Source organism: Schistocerca americana, chromosome 6, assembly GCF_021461395.2.
Source record: "Schistocerca americana isolate TAMUIC-IGC-003095 chromosome 6, iqSchAmer2.1, whole genome shotgun sequence".
Classification (NCBI taxonomy): Eukaryota; Metazoa; Arthropoda; class Insecta; order Orthoptera; family Acrididae; genus Schistocerca; species Schistocerca americana.
In genome coordinates, this window is record NC_060124.1 from 581231354 (window position 1) to 581251451 (window position 20098).

Sequence of the window (20098 nt, forward strand, 5' to 3'; positions counted from 1 at the left end):
GGTAAAGGAAACAAAAGAAAAATTCGGAGTAGGTATTAAAATCCATGGAGAAGAAATAAAAACTTTGAGGTTCGCCGATGACATTGTAATTCTGTCAGAGACAGCAAAGGACTTGGAAGAGCAGTTGAATGGAATGGACAGTGTCTTGAAGGGAGGATATAAGATGAACATCAACAAAAGCAAAACGAGGATAATGGAATGTAGTCGAATTAAGTCGGGTGATGCTGAGGGAATTAGATTAGGAAATGAGACAGTTAAAGTAGTAAGGGAGTTTTGCTATTTGGGGAGCAAAATGACTGATGATGGTTGAAGTAGAGAGGATATAAAATGTAGACTGGCAATGGCGAGGAAAGCGTTTCTGAAGAAGAGAAATTTGTTAACATCGAGTATTGATTTAGGTGTCAGGACGACGTTTCTGAAAGTATTTGTATGGAGCGTAGCCATGTATGGAAGAGAAACATGGATGATAACTAGTTTGGACAAGAAGAGAATAAAAGCTTTTGAAATGTGGTGCTACAGAAGAATGCTGAAGATTAGATGGGTAGATCATATAAGTAATGAGGAGGTATTGAATAGGATTAGGGAGAAGAGAAGTTTGTGGCACAACTTAACTAGAAGAAGGGATCGGTTGGTAGGACATGTTCTGAGGCATCAAGGGATTTCCAATTTAGTATTGGGGGGCAGTGTGGAGGGTAAAAATCATAGAGAGAGACCAAGAGATGAATACACTTAACAGATTCAGAAGGATGTAGGTTGCAGTAGGTACTGGGAGATGAAGAAGCTTGCACAGGATAGAGTAGCATGGAGAGCTGCATCAAACCAGTCTCAGAGCTGAAGACCACAACAACAACAACATGCTGCTTGTGCAGTTCGAAAATTTAAATGGCTAGTGCTGATTCAAATTGATTCAAAGGTGGTGAAGCACCAAGTTAAACTCCATGTATTGTTGTTTGTATAATCTTTAGACCATAGGTAAATTTATCGTATTTTACATTGTGTGTAGTTTGCAATTTAAATGGCTATTGCCAGTTCAGGCAAGGTGAGTTAAGTGTTTTAATGTGGCTACACACTGATTAAGATTTTAATATTTTGAGTGTTGTATAATCAGATGTAGACAAAGCTGTTGCTGAGTTGGGTTATTCCCATAGAGCAGCTAGTCCTAATTGAAACTGATTATCATAAATGATCCTTTTAGGCGAGACTGCTGAGAACTGTGGTTAATATTTAGGGCTTACAGTTTCGTAATTTTTTGTAACAGTTGAATATGGATTACTTGTTAGTTTGTGTCATTTGTTTTAAAAGTGGCTTGGGCCAGTTGAAACTTCAGGACAAAGAGGGAGGGGGGAGCATTCAGTTGTGAACTATGGATGAAGGACAACAGGCAGATTCCATTATTTCCAGATGTCCAAAAAGTATTTGACACTGTACTCCACTGTAGACTATCAATGAAGATATGAGCATACAGAATTGGTTCGCATGTATGTGAGAGGCTCTAAGACTTCTTGAATAACAGAACCCAGTTTATTGTTCATCAGAGATGAGGGTATCATCAGGGAAGTGTTAGGGCCGCTGTTTCTCTCTCTCTCTCTCTCTCTCTCTCTCTCTCTCTCTCTCTCTCTCTCTCTCTCCCCCCCTTCCCTCCCCCCCCTTCCCCCCCCCCCTGAAATTTCTACTTGGTGTGATGGATGGCAAGTGGCTCAAAATGTATAAAAATATAATGCAGATGAGTAGAAGAAACAATTGCATAATGTTTGGATACAGCATTACTAGTGTCCTGCCTGACACAGTCACATCATTTAAATATCTGAATGTAATGTTGCAAAGAGATTTGAAATGGAACTAGCATGTGAGGATTGTGGTAGGAAAGGTGAATGATCAATTATTGTTTATAGGGCAAATTTTAGGAAAATGTGGTTCATCTGTAATGGAGACTGCCTATAGGATGCTAGTGCAAGCTATTCTTGCCCTCAAGTGTTGGAATCTTCATCAGGTAGGATTAAAGGAAAATGCTGAAGAAATTCAGAGGCAGGTTGCTACATTTGTTGCCAGTGGGTTTAAATAACACACAAGTGTTATGGAGGTGACTTGGAAACGTAAATGGAGATCCTTGGAGGGAAAGTGATGTTCTTTTTGAGAAACACTGTTGAGAAAACTTAGAGAACCAGCATAAAAAGCTGACTGCAGAATGCTTCTACTGCCATTAACACACATTGCACATAAGGATCACAAGATAACTTAAAAGAAATTAGGACTCATACAAAGACATATAAACAGTTGTTTTCCCCTGGCTTCATTTGTGAGTGGAACAGGAAATGTAATGAGTAGTAGTGGTAAAATGTACCCTCAATCATTCACCCTATGATTGTTTGCAGAAAATGTATGTGGACGTAGGCCTGATTCAGAACGTTATAGAAAAAAGGAAATCTGAAAAATTAAACCACTGGCCAAAATGAGCTTGTCACTAGTTACAAAAAGTGGTTTGCTATTCCATATGTTGCCTAAATTTCAGACAGCTCTGCTGAAAGTTAAAAGCACTCAATAAAAGCTTCCACATTCTACCATAACAGTTACTACAACTATGGTATTATTCAATATTGAAACAAAGATGAGGTGACTTACCGAACGAAAGCGCTGGCAGGTCGATAGACACACAAACATACACACAAAATTCAAGCTTTCGCAACAACCTGTTGCCTCATCAGGAAAGAGGGAAGGAGAGGGGAAGACGAAAGGAAGTGGGTTTTAAGGGAGAGGGTAAGGAGTCATTCCAATCCCGGGAGCGGAAAGACTTACCTTAGGGGGAAAAAAGGACAGGTATACACTCGCACACACGCACATATCCATCCACACATACAGACACAAGCAGACATGCACTGACTCAGCCAACAAGACTGTACCTGCACTGTGCACTGCTGCTCAGCTGGGGTGAGGAGTTGTTTCAGGTGAAGTGGGCAAAGGTAAAAAGAAGATGGGGAGAGGGATTTGGTGTGGTGTGTGGGGGGGGGGGGGGGGGAGGCAGTGACCACACAAGATATGAATATGGCCTGGTATTCCTTAATTAGTTTCCACTAGTCAGTGCCCATTCTATTTGGGACAAGTGGAAGGACTAGTCTCTTTTGTAGACAATTAAAAAGTAACTCTTTGTCTTTAAATATGTCTGCTTGTGTCTGTATGTGTGGATGGATATGTGCGAGTGTATACCTGTCCTTTTTTCCCCCTAAGGTAAGTCTTTCCGCTCCCGGGATTGGAATGACTCCTTACCCTCTCCTTTAAAACCCACTTCCTTTCGTCTTCCCCTCTCCTTCCCTCTTTCCTGATGAGGCAACAGTTTGTTGCGAAAGCTTGAATTTTGTGTGTATGTTTGTGTTTGTTTGTGTGTCTATCGACCTGCCAGCGCTTTTGTTCGGTAAGTCACCTCATCTTTGTTTTTATATACAATTAAAAAGTTTGTTAGTTTAAAAATAATCATCTACATTTTTGAGGAACATGGATGAGACCTCAAAATGGTATATTTTTAGTGATATCTTAAAGGAGTAAGTTCTTAAAAATTTGAATGAAGAATAATTTCAGTGTTTCATGGGTATAAAGGAGGGGTTCACAGTATTATTTCCATTGGCAGCCTCTACACATATAAATGGCACAGTGGACTATGTTGGAAGCACAGAGTGCTGTTTGTGGATGATGCTGTTATATATAAGGAAGTTGCAACTCTGGAAAACTATATCTGACTGCATGTAGAGTTGCTCAGGACTAACATCTGATCGCAGGACTACTACCTCACCCTCAAAATATAGAATTGTAAAATATTACCCGAGTTAAAAGATTGTGCAATTTTAATGCTATCTCTGCAAATTTCTTGCATAATTTATGTAACACAGATTCTCAGAGGCAAGAAAGATCCAATTTTTTGTAAGCCTTATTGCCAGCTGCCTGAAAAAACTTCCATTATCTTTCTCTTAAGCTACTGTTCTTCTGGGTGTATAAACATTTCTGGGGATCTTGTTACTGTGTAGAAAAATATGCAGATATGTATAATCTTGCACATGAGCAATACAACTGCCACTGTCTAACAACACAGTTCCAAGAAGGCAAAAGCATTCTCCACTGCTTTCCCCATTGTATGGCCTGTAGCTGAACAAACATTTGTTAAAATTCAGCCATCTTCTTCTAGGTGCAGTTTCAATAATCATTCATGTAGAGTAAATGTGTGGTCATTGACAAATACAGAAGTGTACACTTCTCCTCCTACCTACTAGTAGTGCCTCCTCCTCAAAGACTTGTGAAACCTTTAGCCATTCACTCGCACACATAGAAAGCTGTAAAGTGTATCAATGCTACTCCTAATGAATGAGTTACTACTTGTTTTCTTTATTAATCTAAATAGGTTGTATAAAAACAAACCACTAAGTGCTTATTGTCCAGACCCTATGTGAATCTTAGTATCATATCTTAATTTGAGAATGTGGGTAATAATACTTCTAACATTATAGAAAACAAATTTTGTCTTAGAAAAGTTTCACTAAGTCATGAACATTGCTTTTTTTTTCTAGGAGACACCTAACACAGTTTAGGGGTTGAGGAAGATGCAACAGTTCTGGAAGTGTTATGAAGGGATGTGTGATGATTAACTTGGTTATATCCAAAACCACATTACCTGGAATGGAACACCTACATCAACACAATGTAGGAGTCCACCACAAAGAAAGAAGAAAGACAAAAGAGAGCAAGAAAGCACATCATGAATTTGTTGGTGCTGAAAACATAATAAAAGATGATAGTGACAGTATCAAAAGGAGTGTGTCAAACAAGAGACAAAGCCACCATGCTACAGCTTTGGTGAATATATGGAATCACTCATTACTGTAATAGCCATGTTCAAAACTATAATTAAAATTTCAGTAGCTTTTATTCCAGGCTGTCTTTTTTTATCAAACTAGGCAGCTGAACTAATATAGCCAACACCCTCTCCTTGCAGCACATCAATTACATATTCTTCAGATAATGAGGTGAAGACTGTTTTGATGTGGTTTTTATTTCCACAAACAGTTTCTTTATTTACTTTGCATTAAAGTTGTGTAACATTTATCAGCAACATAAAAGCCACTGAAAATAAAAACTGCTGACTGATGCAAAACTGAAATATATGGGAAACCTCATTACTACTCACATGGTATACATGTAAGGTGCCTGTAATTACACCACAGTTTCACAATTATTTTATGAGTTTTCAGTAAAGCAGCTGTATGAATTAAATCATTTTTCCTCTGATCATATCGTCAAATATCCTGCAAGGCAGATCTTTTTTGCATTACATTAACCATTTTTATTTACATTATCTCTCTTGAACTTATTTTAATAAAAACATTGAGTGCTTTGCATTTGGCCTACAGAAATTAGGAATTACTTTGAATAAAGATGTAATTTAAGTATGACTTAAGTGCTTATGACTAGTGTTACTGTCCCCAGTTGCTAGGAATCAGGAGCCAATGCTAGCCTCTCTTCAGAGGGTTATAGTCAACTATAATTTGTTTCCTGATTTGCAATCTTTGGCTCAGTTATAGCAAGAAACAAATGAAAATCATCAGCTGACATACAGGTGAAGTTTTTGAACAGGACCGGCAAGGGATGAAGCTGTGACTGACAAAGCCGGGCAACCATCACATTTTCCCAAAAATTCTGACAAATACACATCTGATATTTATGCTATTTGCTTCTTTCATTAACAACAGCATGCTTGCCATACAGAATAAATCAATTTGAACATACCTGTTTTGTATCATGACTACAATGTGCCATAAGGAATGACTAACAACTTTGCCTTAATGAGTTACCTGGGGGTGGGAGGTTGTGGTGGAAGGAAAAAAAACTGAAACATATCCATCAACATTAGTTTTCTCATATTAGTCTCTGTTCCCTTCAGTGAACAGAATAGTGGTAAACTTACAGACCCCAGGAAATTGTATTGTGAATACTCATTCGCTTGTATTCACTTCCATTCCTTCTAGTACAAACAAGGCTTAAAATACACTATTTTGCCTTCTTCGTCAAACTGAAGATTCTGACTGTTGTAAAACTATATATCTATGCAGCATTACATTACATTAAAAGGAAATTAAGTGATTATTACACCAGAGAACAGGCACAAGCCATACACTAGCGGAAAACTGAGCTTTAATATCCCATGACTGGAAATTCACAAAAGTAGCATTTATTCCTCAATTCTTTAGCATATTTTCAAAATCTGTTTCTTCTTTCCTATACAATATCTTTTAAAATCAATATTCTTCATTGCTTATTGAAAAACACATTCTAAAATGTAACAGAACTTTCTGAAATGAATATTGTTTATATCAGTTATTTGGTAACATTATTGAAGAAATAACATGAAGTTGTAAGAATTTTTCTGTAGACAATACACTTGTTAAGTTACGGGGCTACTAGTAATGATTGATTCATTTTCAAAGCTCTATATTCTTCCAAAGTATTGCATGTACAAATGTGATTGATGTATGAATAGAATTGTAGAGTCAGTAAGTTTACGTTTTGCACTCTAAAAACGTTCTCAGGTCACACGACACACGTCCACGTCATAGTCAAGTTCATTCCATACCTTTTGCAGCAACATCCTTTTGATAATCACAGCAGTACTGATGCATTCTCTGAGAAGTTCTAGTGTTACTGGCAAGTGATATGTAATCATGGACCTTAATGTACCCCTAAAATAAAGCAGCACAAGGTATTAGGTCAGATGACCTGGGGACCTAAGGCAATAGAGCCACATCATCTTCACTGCTAATTCCAGTGGAGTAATGAAGAATTTGTCATTTAGGTAGAAACAAACATTGACTGATGCTCCAGTGACAGTTGCACCATATAATTAGATGATGAAATTTACAGTATCAGCTAGCAGCTGTGGAAATAACCCCAACTGCAAAAAATTCAGGTAAGAGATAGCCAACATAGTATTCTCACAGAAGAAAAATTGTGCATACAGCTTTGCCTGTGACATTTCACAAGAAACAATCTTTAGCAAATCTTATTCAAGCATCACAATTTCATGAGGATTTTCCATGTGAACACACTCACAGTTTGGTTCATTCCCACATTGTGATGCAAATCGGAAGGCACTGGTCATAATCTTTCAGTTTTAACTGCATGACCTGCAGATGAGACAGTCTGAAATGTAACTGCTCTCACAAAATCTTCCACACAGTTTGCTGCAGTATTCTAAGTTTGTGGCTTGAATGGACCTTTGAATTTTTTAGACTGCTTATAGAATTTTTCCTCAGCCCCTCTACAGTCGCGTCTGTTACACTTGGTCAATCAGCATTTTTCTGTTTGTAGAGACAACCTGTGTTCCTAAATTGTTGGTAGCAATGCAAAATACTCTGTTTACATAGTGCTTCTTTTCCATAATTCCTTCTAAACACATGCTGTACTGTGACAAAAGATAAACACCTTGCACATTCCGAACAACAGAAACTCTTCTTGCTTTGTCATCAATTTTGTCAAGGCACTGCATGCCCATTTGTAGGCACAATGAAAACTCTACTCAAGCATCAATAATCTCTGTACAGGCAATACTTTGCAAGATTCCTCCAGAGTGCCCATTAATAAGTTGGTGTAGGGTGGTGCCATTAAAGCTCCGTGGTAGTACCAGATTTCATTTTACAGTTTTGACCTTCACAAGTGAAATAACTATGGATCGGGATGTGGTTGGCTGGGAGGATTAAGAAAAAGATTGTAGGTTTGGTGTCAGGGGCATATTGGGAAAGGTTGTGTGCCAGCGCCACAAGGCCATGGGCCCGGGCCCGGGCACAGGCATGGAGATGGGGATGTTGGTGTACAAGGATGTCGCATCCACAGTGACTAGCAAGATTTCTGGTAGTAACAAGACAGGAACCGTATAAAGGCTGTGATGGAAGTGATCAGCTTACTCATGGGTCATCTTGAGGAATCTCACCTGCCCAGTCAACATCTAAAACCTCTTGTCTGGTACAGATTCACTGGTGACATTTTCAAAATCTAGGCTCATGGCAAGGATAACCTTTGCTCTATCCTCCAACACACCTACTCCCATATCCACTTCAACTGATCTTTCTCAACTCGTCGAGCCACCTTGGCAGACGCCAATCTCCACCTCTGAGATGCCTGTATAAATATATATGTCCATACGAACCATCAACAGCACCTCCTCTGACAGTTGTCATCCATTCCAAATCAAAACATCTCTTCCTTTCAGCCTTGCTACCCACGGATGCTGTGTCTCCAGTGGAATGCAGGAGTCATCAAAATATATTGATAACCTTACCAGAGCTTTTTCTGACACACACTATCCTACCAGCTCTTCCACAAACACCAGTAAACCTATTAACTAGCTACCTATCAGCACTCCTGCGATCACCAATATTATCTTGGCCTTGAAAAGTTCAGCCACAACCTCCACCAGAGCTGTAGCCCTCCTCATGCCCTGACATGCGGGACATCCTACCCCATATCCAACACACATCAACCAAAGTAGTGTTCTTCTGCCCATTCAATCTACAGAATATACTTGTTCATCCCTATTCCAAATCTGCACCCATTGGGTCATTCCCCCATCATTGGCTCAGGTGCAAGACCTGTCCCACACACCTACCCATCACCACCTACCACAGTCACAGGCAATTCTTACCCTACAACAGGCAGTGTCACATGTGGCAACAGGCATGTTATACATCAGCTATGCTGCAATTACTTTAAAGTATTCTGTGTGGGCATAACTATAACCAACTGTCCACTTGCATAAATGGCTACTGCCAAATTATGGGAGACTGCAAACTTGACCGTTCACATGACACAACACAAATGATTTCAACAGCAGCTACACTACATGGGCCATTTGGATGCTCCCTTCCAGCACAAGTTTCTTTGAAATGTGCAGATGGGCATCTCTCTTCATTGTATCCTATTTTATTGCAGTCCAGCTGGCCTAGATCTCTGCTAACCTGTTGCCACTGCCTCACTTTACCTTTTCCCTTCTCTCTCATGTCCACACCTCTCCTTCCCCATCCAGATTGGGCACAGCCTTCACCCACCACTATTCTGCAAACCCCCCCCCCCCCCCCCCCCTCTCTCTCTCTCTCTCTCTCTCTCTCTCTCTCTCTCTCTCTCTCTCTCTCTGCCTCTGTTTGCTGGACCCTCTGCACCCCTTTCACCTTGTTGTGTGGCTGCAGAGTCACCTATCCAAAGAGCTGTCTCTTTCCCTGTTTCCCCCTCCTTGTGTCCTTCCATGTCAACTCCCCACCACCTTCAGTTCAGGAAACTCCTTTCAAGAACTCGAAAACTAGTGTAAATGCTATTTCCTGTTACATGTTGATGTGCTCTATATATTGGTTGGTTGCGTGATTTGGGGGAGGGAATCAAACAGCAAGGTCATTGGTCCCATCAGTTTATGGAAGGATGGGGAGGGAAATAGACCATGCCGTTTCAAAGGAACCATCCTGGAATTTGCCTGAGGGGCTTTAGGGAAATCATGGAAAACCTGAATCAGGAGTGCCAGATTCGGGTTTGAACCATTGTCCTCCTGAATGCGAGTCCAGTATACTAACAACTTCGACACCTTGCTCTGTTCTCCATGTAACAGTCCGCTACAGATGACTGACTGCTTTCCCTTATTTTACATATTACTATATTTATGAGTTTGATATGCAATTTGTTATTATTATTATTATTATTAGAAACATGAAAAGTACTGAGGTGGGTGTTTTCCTTCCTTTGTTCCCATATTTCTTTCATGCTCTTCCTGTGTGCCTCATTTCTCTCTTCAGAACATTCTGATCCAGTGTTGTTGTTTGGTTAATCCTCTTAGTCAACTTGCCATTTGTGAATTTTGGACGTGAAGATGTAGCAGTTTTGGATATTGTCTGATGGTGCAATTATGAATTTATGCCTTCAATTCAGTTGTTTTGCTATTTTTGGATTAAAAAATTTCTTGATGTACAAGTCTTTTGAGGTTTTGAAGAGTTTGAATGAGAAACTTATAAAAATCTAGATTAATTTGTTCACAAAGAAGTTGTTTTTAACCTAAAAAAGCCAAAAAGCTGATGCTGAAACAAATTCATTATTATTTCATTACATATCTACTTCATAATTAAAGTGAGAAAGAGTCAGAAATAATTATGTAGCATTTATTTTAGGTCACTGAATGAATATATATATATATATATATATATAGATACACACTCCTGGAAATTGAAATAAGAACACCGTGAATTCATTGTCCCAGGAAGGGGAAACTTTATTGACACATTCCTGGGGTCAGATACATCACATGATCACACTGACAGAACCACAGGCACATAGACACAGGCAACAGAGCATGCACAATGTCGGCACTAGTACAGTGTATATCCACCTTTCGCAGCAATGCAGGCTGCTATTCTCCCATGGAGACGATCGTAGAGATGCTGGATGTAGTCCTGTGGAACGGCTTGCCATGCCATTTCCACCTGGCGCCTCAGTTGGACCAGCGTTCGTGCTGGACGTGCAGACCGCGTGAGACGACGCTTCATCCAGTCCCAAACATGCTCAATGGGGGACAGATCCGGAGATCTTGCTGGCCAGGGTAGTTGACTCACACCTTCTAGAGCACGTTGGGTGGCACGGGATACATGCGGACGTGCATTGTCCTGTTGGAACAGCAAGTTCCCTTGCCGGTCTAGGAATGGTAGAACGATGGGTTCGATGACGGTTTGGATGTACCGTGCACTATTCAGTGTCCCCTCGACGATCACCAGCGGTGTACGGCCAGTGTAGGAGATCGCTCCCCACACCATGATGCCGGGTGTTGGCCCTGTGTGCCTCGGTCGTATGCAGTCCTGACTGTGGCGCTCACCTGCACGGTGCCAAACACGCATACGACCATCAATGGCACCAAGGCAGAAGCGACTCTCATCGCTGAAGACGACACGTCTCCATTCGTCCCTCCATTCACGCCTGTCGCGACACCACTGGAGGCGGGCTGCACGATGTTGGGGCGTGAGCGGAAGACGGCCTAACGGTGTGCGGGACCGCAGCCCAGCTTCATGGAGACGGTTGCGAATGGTCCTCGCCGATACCCCAGGAGCAACAGTGACCCTAATTTGCTGGGAAGTGGCGGTGCGGTCCCCTACGGCACTGCGTAGGATCCTACGGTCTTGGCGTGCATCCGTGCGTCGCTGCGGTCTGGTCCCAGGTCGACGGGCACGTGCACCTTCCGCCGACCACTGGCGACAACATCGATGTACTGTGGAGACCTCACGCCCCACGTGTTGAGCAATTCGGCGGTACGTCCACCCGGCCTCCCGCATGCCCACTATACGCCCTCGCTCAAAGTCCGTCAACTGCACATATGGTTCACGTCCACGCTGTCGCGGCAAGCTACCAGTGTTAAAGACTGCGATGGAGCTCCGTATGCCACGGCAAACTGGCTGACACTGACGGCGGCGGTGCACAAATGCTGCGCAGCTAGCGCCATTCGACGGCCAACACCGCGGTTCCTGGTGTGTCCGCTGTGCCGTGCGTGTGATCATTGCTTGTACAGCCCTCTCGCAGTGTCCGGAGCAAGTATAGTGGGTCTGACACACCGGTGTCAATGTGTTCTTTTTTCCATTTCCAGGAGTGTGTGTGTGTGTGTGTGTGTGTATATATATATGGACACACACACAAAGATGATGATACTTACCAAACAAAAGCGCTGGCAGGTCGATAGAAACACAAACATACACACAAAATTCGAGCTTTCGCAACCCCTGGTTGCTTTGTCAGGAAAGAGGGAAGGAGAGGGAAAGATGAAAGGATGTGGGTTTTAAGGGAGAGGGTAAGGAGTCATTCCAATCCCGGGAGCTGAAAGACTTACCTTAGGGGGAAAAAAGAACAGGTATACACTCGCGCACACACACACACACACACACACACACACACATACACACATATCCATCCGCACATACACAGACACAAGCAGACATTTGTAAAGGCAAAGAGTTTGGGCAGACATGTCAGTCGAGGTGGAAGTAAAGAGGCAAAGATGTTGTTGAAAGACAGGTGAGGTATGAGTGGCAGCAACTTGAAATTAGCGGAGGTTGAGGCCTGGTGGACAACGAGAAGAGAGGATATACTGAAGGGCAAGTTCCCATCTCCGGAGTTCTGACAGGTTGGTGTTAGTGGGAAGTATCCAGATAACCCGGACGGTGTAACACTGTGCCAAGATATGCTGGCCGTGCACCAACGCATGTTTAGCCACAGGGTGATCCTCATTACCAACAAACACTGTCTGCCTGTGTCCATTCATGCGAATGGACAGTTTGTTGCTGGTCATTCCCACATAGAATGCTTCACAGTGTAGGCAGGTCAGTTTGTAAATCACGTGGGTGCTTTCACACGTGGCTCTGGCTTTGATCGTGTACACCTTCCGGGTTACAGGACTGGAGTAGGTGGTGGTGGTGGGGGGGTGCATGGGACAGGTTTTACACCGGGGGCGGTTACAAGGGTAGGAGCCAGAGGGTGTGTGTGTGTGTGTGTGTGTGTGTGTGTGTGTGTGTGTGTGTGTGTGTGTGTGTGTGTGTGTATATATATATATATATATATATCTATCTAAAAACAAAGATGATGTGACTTACCAAATGAAAGTGCTGGCAGGTCGACAGACACACAAACAAACACAAACATACACACAAAATTCAAGCTTTCGCAACAAACTGTTGCCTCATCAGGAAAGGGGGAAGGAGAGGGGAAGACGAAAGGAAGTGGGTTTTAAAGGAGAGGGTAAGGAGTCATTCCAATCCCGGGAGCGGAAAGACTTACCTTAGGGGGAAAAAAGGACAGGTATACACTCGCACACACGCACATATCCATCCACACATACAGACACAAGCAGATATATATATATATATATATATATATATATATATATATATATATATATATATATATATATATATATATATATATATATATATATATAAGAACAGCTTTTCATTTGGCCATAATTATGGACCCTAATAAGATACCACTATTCTATTGCTATTATTACACCTGTTAATGACACTGAAGACTGTAAGCTACATAACTAAAAATAAAAGAAATAAAATAAAATAAAAAAAACAAAAAAAACCCTATCTTAACTCACCTCTTCTGGTTCCAGTTTCCTCTTATTTGATTCCATATTTTCTGATGATGACATCCTTAGGACAGTCATTTTGTCAGATGAGACACTACGTGAACTGCTGACACTGCATGATTTTGTCTGTGATGATGCTGTACTTCTTGTATTTGTTGCTTGCTTTCCTGAGACACTGAAGTTTTTAAGAAAATTTGGTTGTTCAAATTTCCCACCAAACAACTTTTCCCATAACAGGCTACCAATTTTTTGTTTAAAATCAAACATGAAGAAGATAAAGGTACCCTGAAGACCATTTAAGATAACAAAAATGTACCAAACTGCCTCAACCTCTGAGAATATTGCAATTATTCCTGATACCCAAGTTAGTCCCATAATAATAAATAGTTTTAGATACAAATAAAAACGTATTTTATCTCTGTTGCCAGAAATACCTCCAGATGCCTGCACTGGCATTGTTTGTCGAGTTGACTGTGATGTTTCACAGTTTTCATTTTTTCTTTTTCTTTTTATGAATTTTATACTGAGTTTCATTTCATTTAGTCTGTAAATAGTTATCCCAAAGAGTACAATATTTATAACAACTATTACAAACATAGGAGCTACAAAATATATCAACAATCCGAGTGGGCTTCCAAACCAGCAAGTCATTTTATGTACAGCATAATTTGGTCTTAAGTGCATTGGAAATGTAGAGGTATTATCAAATACAACAGCAAGAACAACTATCAGCAATGGAATTCCCCAAGCATAGATTGCATACTTCCAGTAATGACATCTTGTACCAGAAGAATACCCTTTCACTCCAAAGGTCCTCCATATGTCTAAACTCATAACATTCATCCAAAAAAATGAGGAAAGAAATAGATAATGAATGAGGATTGCTATTGTAACACACAGGGAATGAGGTACAGGCACAACTGGATATATACCCAACAGAAATATTAACTGTACAAGAAGTAGTGCTGTTGTCAGGGAAAAGAGGTTCATAGCTGGAAGATTGCGCAGTTTTGGAACTAAACAGAATATGGCACTATGTAATATGAGGCAAATCACTGATAATGAAAGACACACAGTTGACACGTATCCTTTAAATATGTCCTTAGAATAAGGAATGTCAAATACATTGCAGACTTTTGCATAACCATTGTCAAAAATCTCAAACAATCCATTTGGTATCACTGCAGTAGAAGTATTCAGAGTCAGCTGAATGCTGTCATTTACAAGAATATATTCATTTGGTGCAAGTGTTATTACAAAGCAAGAAACACTTAAAATACTGCTTTGATTTGTGTGGCTCCTTGTCTTCCTTTTTTGACAGTCTGGATTGGGGATACATTTTCCATCTTCAAACATGTAGTCATCACCACAAGCATCTTCTATTCGCATGCATTTCTTGTGCAATGGGTCATATACTCCATGAGGCAACTGGCAGTTTGCTTGCTGCATGGTTTGGGAATCTGGATCCCAGTTTAATTCCAGTACTAAGCTCAAGGATGGTAAACGATGAGCTCTGTGTGATACATCAATGAAGCATTTCATTTCTTCAGGTTCCACATAGTTGCAAAGAGCACAATGGGGATTCTTGTAATACTGCAACAAAAAGAAAAGAAAAATATTTTGGTGACTAAGATGTGAAGTTTACATTCCTGTCTTTCATTGATTTGTTGCTGTGTGAAGAATCACAATAAAAATTAAAATCAGTCAACATATACCCACAATAACACATGGAAATTATTAATTTCCCTTCGAATGACATTCCAGGCCACTTAAGATTTTTCTTTGGAATTTAAAATATACTCATCACTTGCACTGCACTTAGCAGTTCTTATTTTGGATCTGTAGAGTTTTCTCATATTTATGTAATTTTCCTTGTCCTAGACACTTTTATGAGACTAACCTTTCAGAATTAATGGTAGTACCCTGAGTTTGTTAAGCTGTAGAGTGTACCACTTGGTGGTATGATGCTGTTTATATGCAATATCAGTATGATATCTTTTGGGTACAGTGGGAATTCCTTTTCTGATATGCACTTAATCTCTTTCAGCCAATGGAAAAGCAATCATTACAATCCGTTATATGAGACTAACCAATTTCCTTTAACTTTTCTATCATATGTTGATGTTGAAAATATAATGTAATTGGATAGAATAAAAATCCATTCACCAAGTGGCAGCAGGAGAACACACATATAAGAGAGGGTTACGTATGCAAGCTTTTGGAGCCAGTGGCCTCTTCTTCTTCTTCTTCCTCTTCTTCTTCTTCTTCTTCTTCTTCTTCTTCTTCCGGCAGAAGGATTGAAGAGTAAGGAATAGGGGTGAAGAAAAAGGCTTGATGAGGTTTAGAAAAAGGTCTAGAGTTCATAAGTCACCCAGAAACCTGGGTCAGGAGAGACTTACCAGATGGAATAAGAAGGAAAGACTAAGTGTTGGGGACTGCATTGCATGAGATTTGAAAACCTGAGAGCTTAAAGGTGGAAAACAGGGTAATATGCAAGAACATTTCCTCAGTCAGCCCCCTTCTGATTCCAAGCCTATGATATTCTTCCTGCTCAGCTTAATCAACTTTATACAGGCTGTACATCAAGTCCAGGAACACTTTCAATTATTTCTTGCACAAGAACTAAACATTGTACAGATGTCTTACATATTACATTTTGAAGAAAAAATCTGAAAGTTTTTTCTTATAAACATTCGATAAGCAAACCATGAGTTACTTGGTAGTCACTTCCTGTATTGTCTCCTGGAGCTCTGCTACGTCACATGGTAGAGGCGGTACATACACCAAATCTTTAACGTGTCCCCACAGAAAAAAGCCACATGGAGTGAGATCTGGTGATCGGGGAGGCCATTTCATGAAACAGCTGTCCCCTTCTGTAGCACGGCCGATCCATCGATGCATCAGCTCCGTGTTCAGGTACCTGCAAACTTCACAATGAAAATGGGGTGGAGCCTCATCCTGCAGACAGATGAACAGAGAGTCCGATTGCATTTGAGACATCAGTCATTGCTGCAATATGTCTAAGTAGGAATATCCAGTGACAGTGCTCTCGTTGAAAAAGAATGGTCCGTACAGTTTTAGACGTGACAAGTCCCAAAACAATTTATCTTTGGTGAATCACGCTCAAATTCAATGCATTCATGTGGATGTTTTGTACCCCATATTTGACAATTATGCCTGTTCACTTTCCCATTAGCGTGAAAAGTGACTGTCACTAAAAATTAAGCAATCAATAATGGCATCCACATCCTCATTGAATTGTTGCAACTGCGAACAAAACTCAAAACGCTTGTCTTTGTTGTCTTCATTGAGCTTCTGCACTAGCTCCAATTTGAATGGTTTCATAGACAGTTTCTGTTTCAGGAGTTTCCACACTGTCATTGGAGCCATTTCGAGTTCAATAACGCACAGATTTCTTTGGGCTCCTTATGAATGTCTATTGTACACACTCCACATTCACTTCACTCACACTGGGATGTCTGCTTTTCATTGCGAGGCCCAAGCAACCCATCATAACTAATTTGTTGTGCCAGTGGTAAATGGCATTCCTTGTTGGTGGCTTCTTACTGTACTTGGTTCTAAACATCCATTGAACAGCTGTAGCACACTTGTTTTTGTCGAACTCCAACACACAGAAAGCTCGCTCCACACCTGAACTCGCCATGTTCGCGACAGTTGGCAGATCGCCTGCCCATAAAAGGCTAAGTTCCTGAATTCTAATCTCAGTTCAGCACAGAGTTTTCATTTGCCAGGAAGTTTCATATCAGTGCAAACTCTGCTCCAGATTGAAAAATTCATTCTGGAAACAGCCCCCGGGCTGTGGCTAAGCCCTGTATCCACAACACCCTTTCAATCAGGGGTGACAGACCCACCAGTCTTCCAGGAGATGTCTGTAAATTTAGGAAGGAAGGAAGTGAGATGCTGACAGTGCTAAAGCTGAGAGTGTGGGTCATGAATTGTGCTTGGCTAACTCAGTTGATAGAGGACTTGCCTGCAACAGGCAAAGGCCCCAAGCTCGATTCTTGTCTTCCACACAGTTTTAATCTGACAGGAAGTTTCACATAAAATAAATAACTTGGGTTCACCTAAACCTGTTTCGTGCTTCCAGACAACCTCAAAGACTCTATTGACATCAATAGACAATATTTTTGTCAACTGCAATGAATGCTCCCTCTCCTGTGTTGTCTAATCTTCCTTTTTGATATACATGCCATGTCTTTCTAAACAGTTCTGAGCAATCTACAGTGGGCTGTAGCAAGACCTCAGTTTTGAGAATAATTTGAGAGCAACAATTTTCTGGAGAGCAGTAAATTCAGGAACTTTGTTACAGATACTTCAAGACTTTACTGTCAAAATTTTGACAGCCTGAATAACTGTAGTTTGTACACAGTCTGATTTTGGTCTCTGCCTATCAACTGGTGAGTGTTCATAGAGGATCTGCAACTACTGTCTAGCCTAAAAAAACTTCCATTTGAATTCCACAAGTCCTCTGTAACAAGAGTAGCTGTTACCTTTGTGTAGTGCACCCCTGATTTACCGAGTGACGTCCTACAATGCCTATGTCTAATGCAGAAGTACCTATTAACACTACACTCAAAAGTCCTTCATGGGGGACAAATAATGGAAGGAATAAAGGTAATCAGTCACCATGTAATCAATGCACTTACTATTCAGGATAACCACAAAAATGACAAACTGTAAGCTGTCAGTACTAAACCATCCATCACATCAGTTTTACACACACACTGCATTGTTTTTTTCTGTCTGAAAAGCTGGTAACATCTGATTCAGTGTAACAATTTACAAGTAAATTACTCAGAGAAAAAAATAGCAAAATAAATCCAATCTTACCTTACGTCTATTGCCAAATTTAAGAGTATATACAATAAATGAATAGGAATGGCACAATTTTTTTACTGCAATGTCAGTCCAATTTGCAGCACATTTGTGTTCATGTTTTATACAGCGTCTACTGCCTTTCGTGATACCACCATCATCAGCTAGCACTACATTTAATTTACACATTGGACTTTCAACATCATTTATCATTTTCCACGTAAGATTGTGTGGTTCATAGTGCCCATGAGTTATTGCCTGTATAAAGCATAAATTACAGTGTAATAACACGTCAATTTACTGTTTGTGTACATTAGAAAACTTTTTACAATAATTGCAATAGTGCTTTTTAAGAATATTGGAGTAGTATTTTTGCACACTCATTAAATTACTATGTTCTTTGATATTTGCTCATACACACTTATTTTCTAAAATTTGTATTGGCAGTTGGTTGATACCTGGTTCACTGTAAGATTGTCTGTACAATCAAATTTTAAAGTCAGTGATGCTAAATCATCATCTTGATTGTGACATATTGCACAAAAAATGTTCTGATACCAGACACCTGTTCTGGTGTTCAACACAGGAACATCAAATTTGTAGTCATATTTTTCTTCTGGAATACCTTCAAGTGTGCAGAGTTTTGAAAATCTGTCTTGAAATGGACATGATCTCACCATATATAGTGTGTGCTGCAAGAATGCATTTTTGTATTAATAAAACATTTCTTAAGACTCCAATAATTGTCATAATTACTTAGGTTCATAAAAACTATTACTTGCTTCCTTTCATTTTACTGGATAAGAAGTTGTTATTTTAATTAAAAAAGTATTTGAGACAAATCTATGTAATGTAGACTCAAACACTTATTAGATATTGTTCCAAAACTTAATTTCTGAGTTACAAGTTTAAATTATGTATCATTTAAACTTCCAAAGTTGTGACTTAGTAAACAAGGTGTCTGACTACTTCTTCATCATTAAGTTTTGTTCAAAGAGTAATATGAATTACACCTGTGCGAAACTAATGTTGTCAATATTAATTACATTACATTAATACTTGTTCCATAGATCATGAATGTGACATTTCATAATGATGTGGAACATGACAGGTTAACATAAGTTTTCATTACACACAAAAAGATTTTTTAATCAAACAGGGATTTCAATATGTCTTTCCGTTAAATTAATTTTTTCATTTGTGCGTGTTCCTTATAATTCAGCTTGAATGAAATGGAAGCCGTAGTACCTGTTAGTGTCCTCAAACAAAAAAATTGTGCAACAGATGGGAGAAAGCGTATGTCACTCTCCTCTACAAGTAGGATAGCTGAAGTGATCCACAATATTACTGTGTAATATCTTTGATTGCTATCTTCTGTCGAATAGTAAAACATATACTGAGCCCAATCATGATGAAGTATGTTGAGCAGAATGACTTTCTCCATACCAATCAGTATAGATTCCAGAAACATTGGTCATACACAACATAATTCATGCTTTTTTCACAGAACATCCTAAAAGACATGCATCCAGTAGTCAGGTAAACACAGCACTCCTTGACTACCAGAAAGAATTTGATCTGGTTCCATATCTACATACATACATACATACATACATACATACATACATATTATAAAGATGTATGTATATACATATGTATGTATTATGTTCAAAATATTCTTCTAAACCACTGGACTGATTTCATCCAAGCTTGATACACATTTCACTTGCTACCTGGAAAGAATTGCTGTTGGGGTAAGAACTGGCTACCTGCCAAAGGGGTTGGGATGGGATTGAGGGGGAAAGGAAGTGCAGCCCACAATGCATGAATATCCAGACTTTATTCATCTAGTATTTGAGAACAAGAGCACTTAGTAACTTGCAACAATCTTAAAATGTAATTTCAAACCTATGATAAACTCTTTCTTGCTGACAACCAACAAAAAGTGATGAAATTAACAAAGTTTGTTGCTTACTATATTTTCTATGTTCATTCAGTAAACCACATGAGGCATTACATTTTAATTTAGTGTTTCTTTACTAATAACTGTATTCAAGATCTATTTTGCAGGCAGTATTCACATACATCACTGAATGTACATGCAGAATTATATCATTGTATGAC

General features: G+C 39.8%; 1 protein-coding gene across 1 annotated transcript in view; it reads right to left on the bottom strand.

Annotated features, from left to right (window-relative positions):
- LOC124619835 overlaps window positions 1-20098 on the bottom strand; it is a 226122-nt gene that overhangs the window by 17439 nt on the left and 188585 nt on the right. The window contains exons 5-7 of the mRNA XM_047146443.1: window positions 18433-18666; window positions 17990-18232; window positions 13148-14731 (exon numbers count right to left, since the gene is read on the bottom strand). Of these exons, the coding sequence (XP_047002399.1) occupies window positions 13148-14731; window positions 17990-18232; window positions 18433-18666 (2061 nt within the window). The remainder of the gene's footprint in view (window positions 1-13147; window positions 14732-17989; window positions 18233-18432; window positions 18667-20098) is intronic.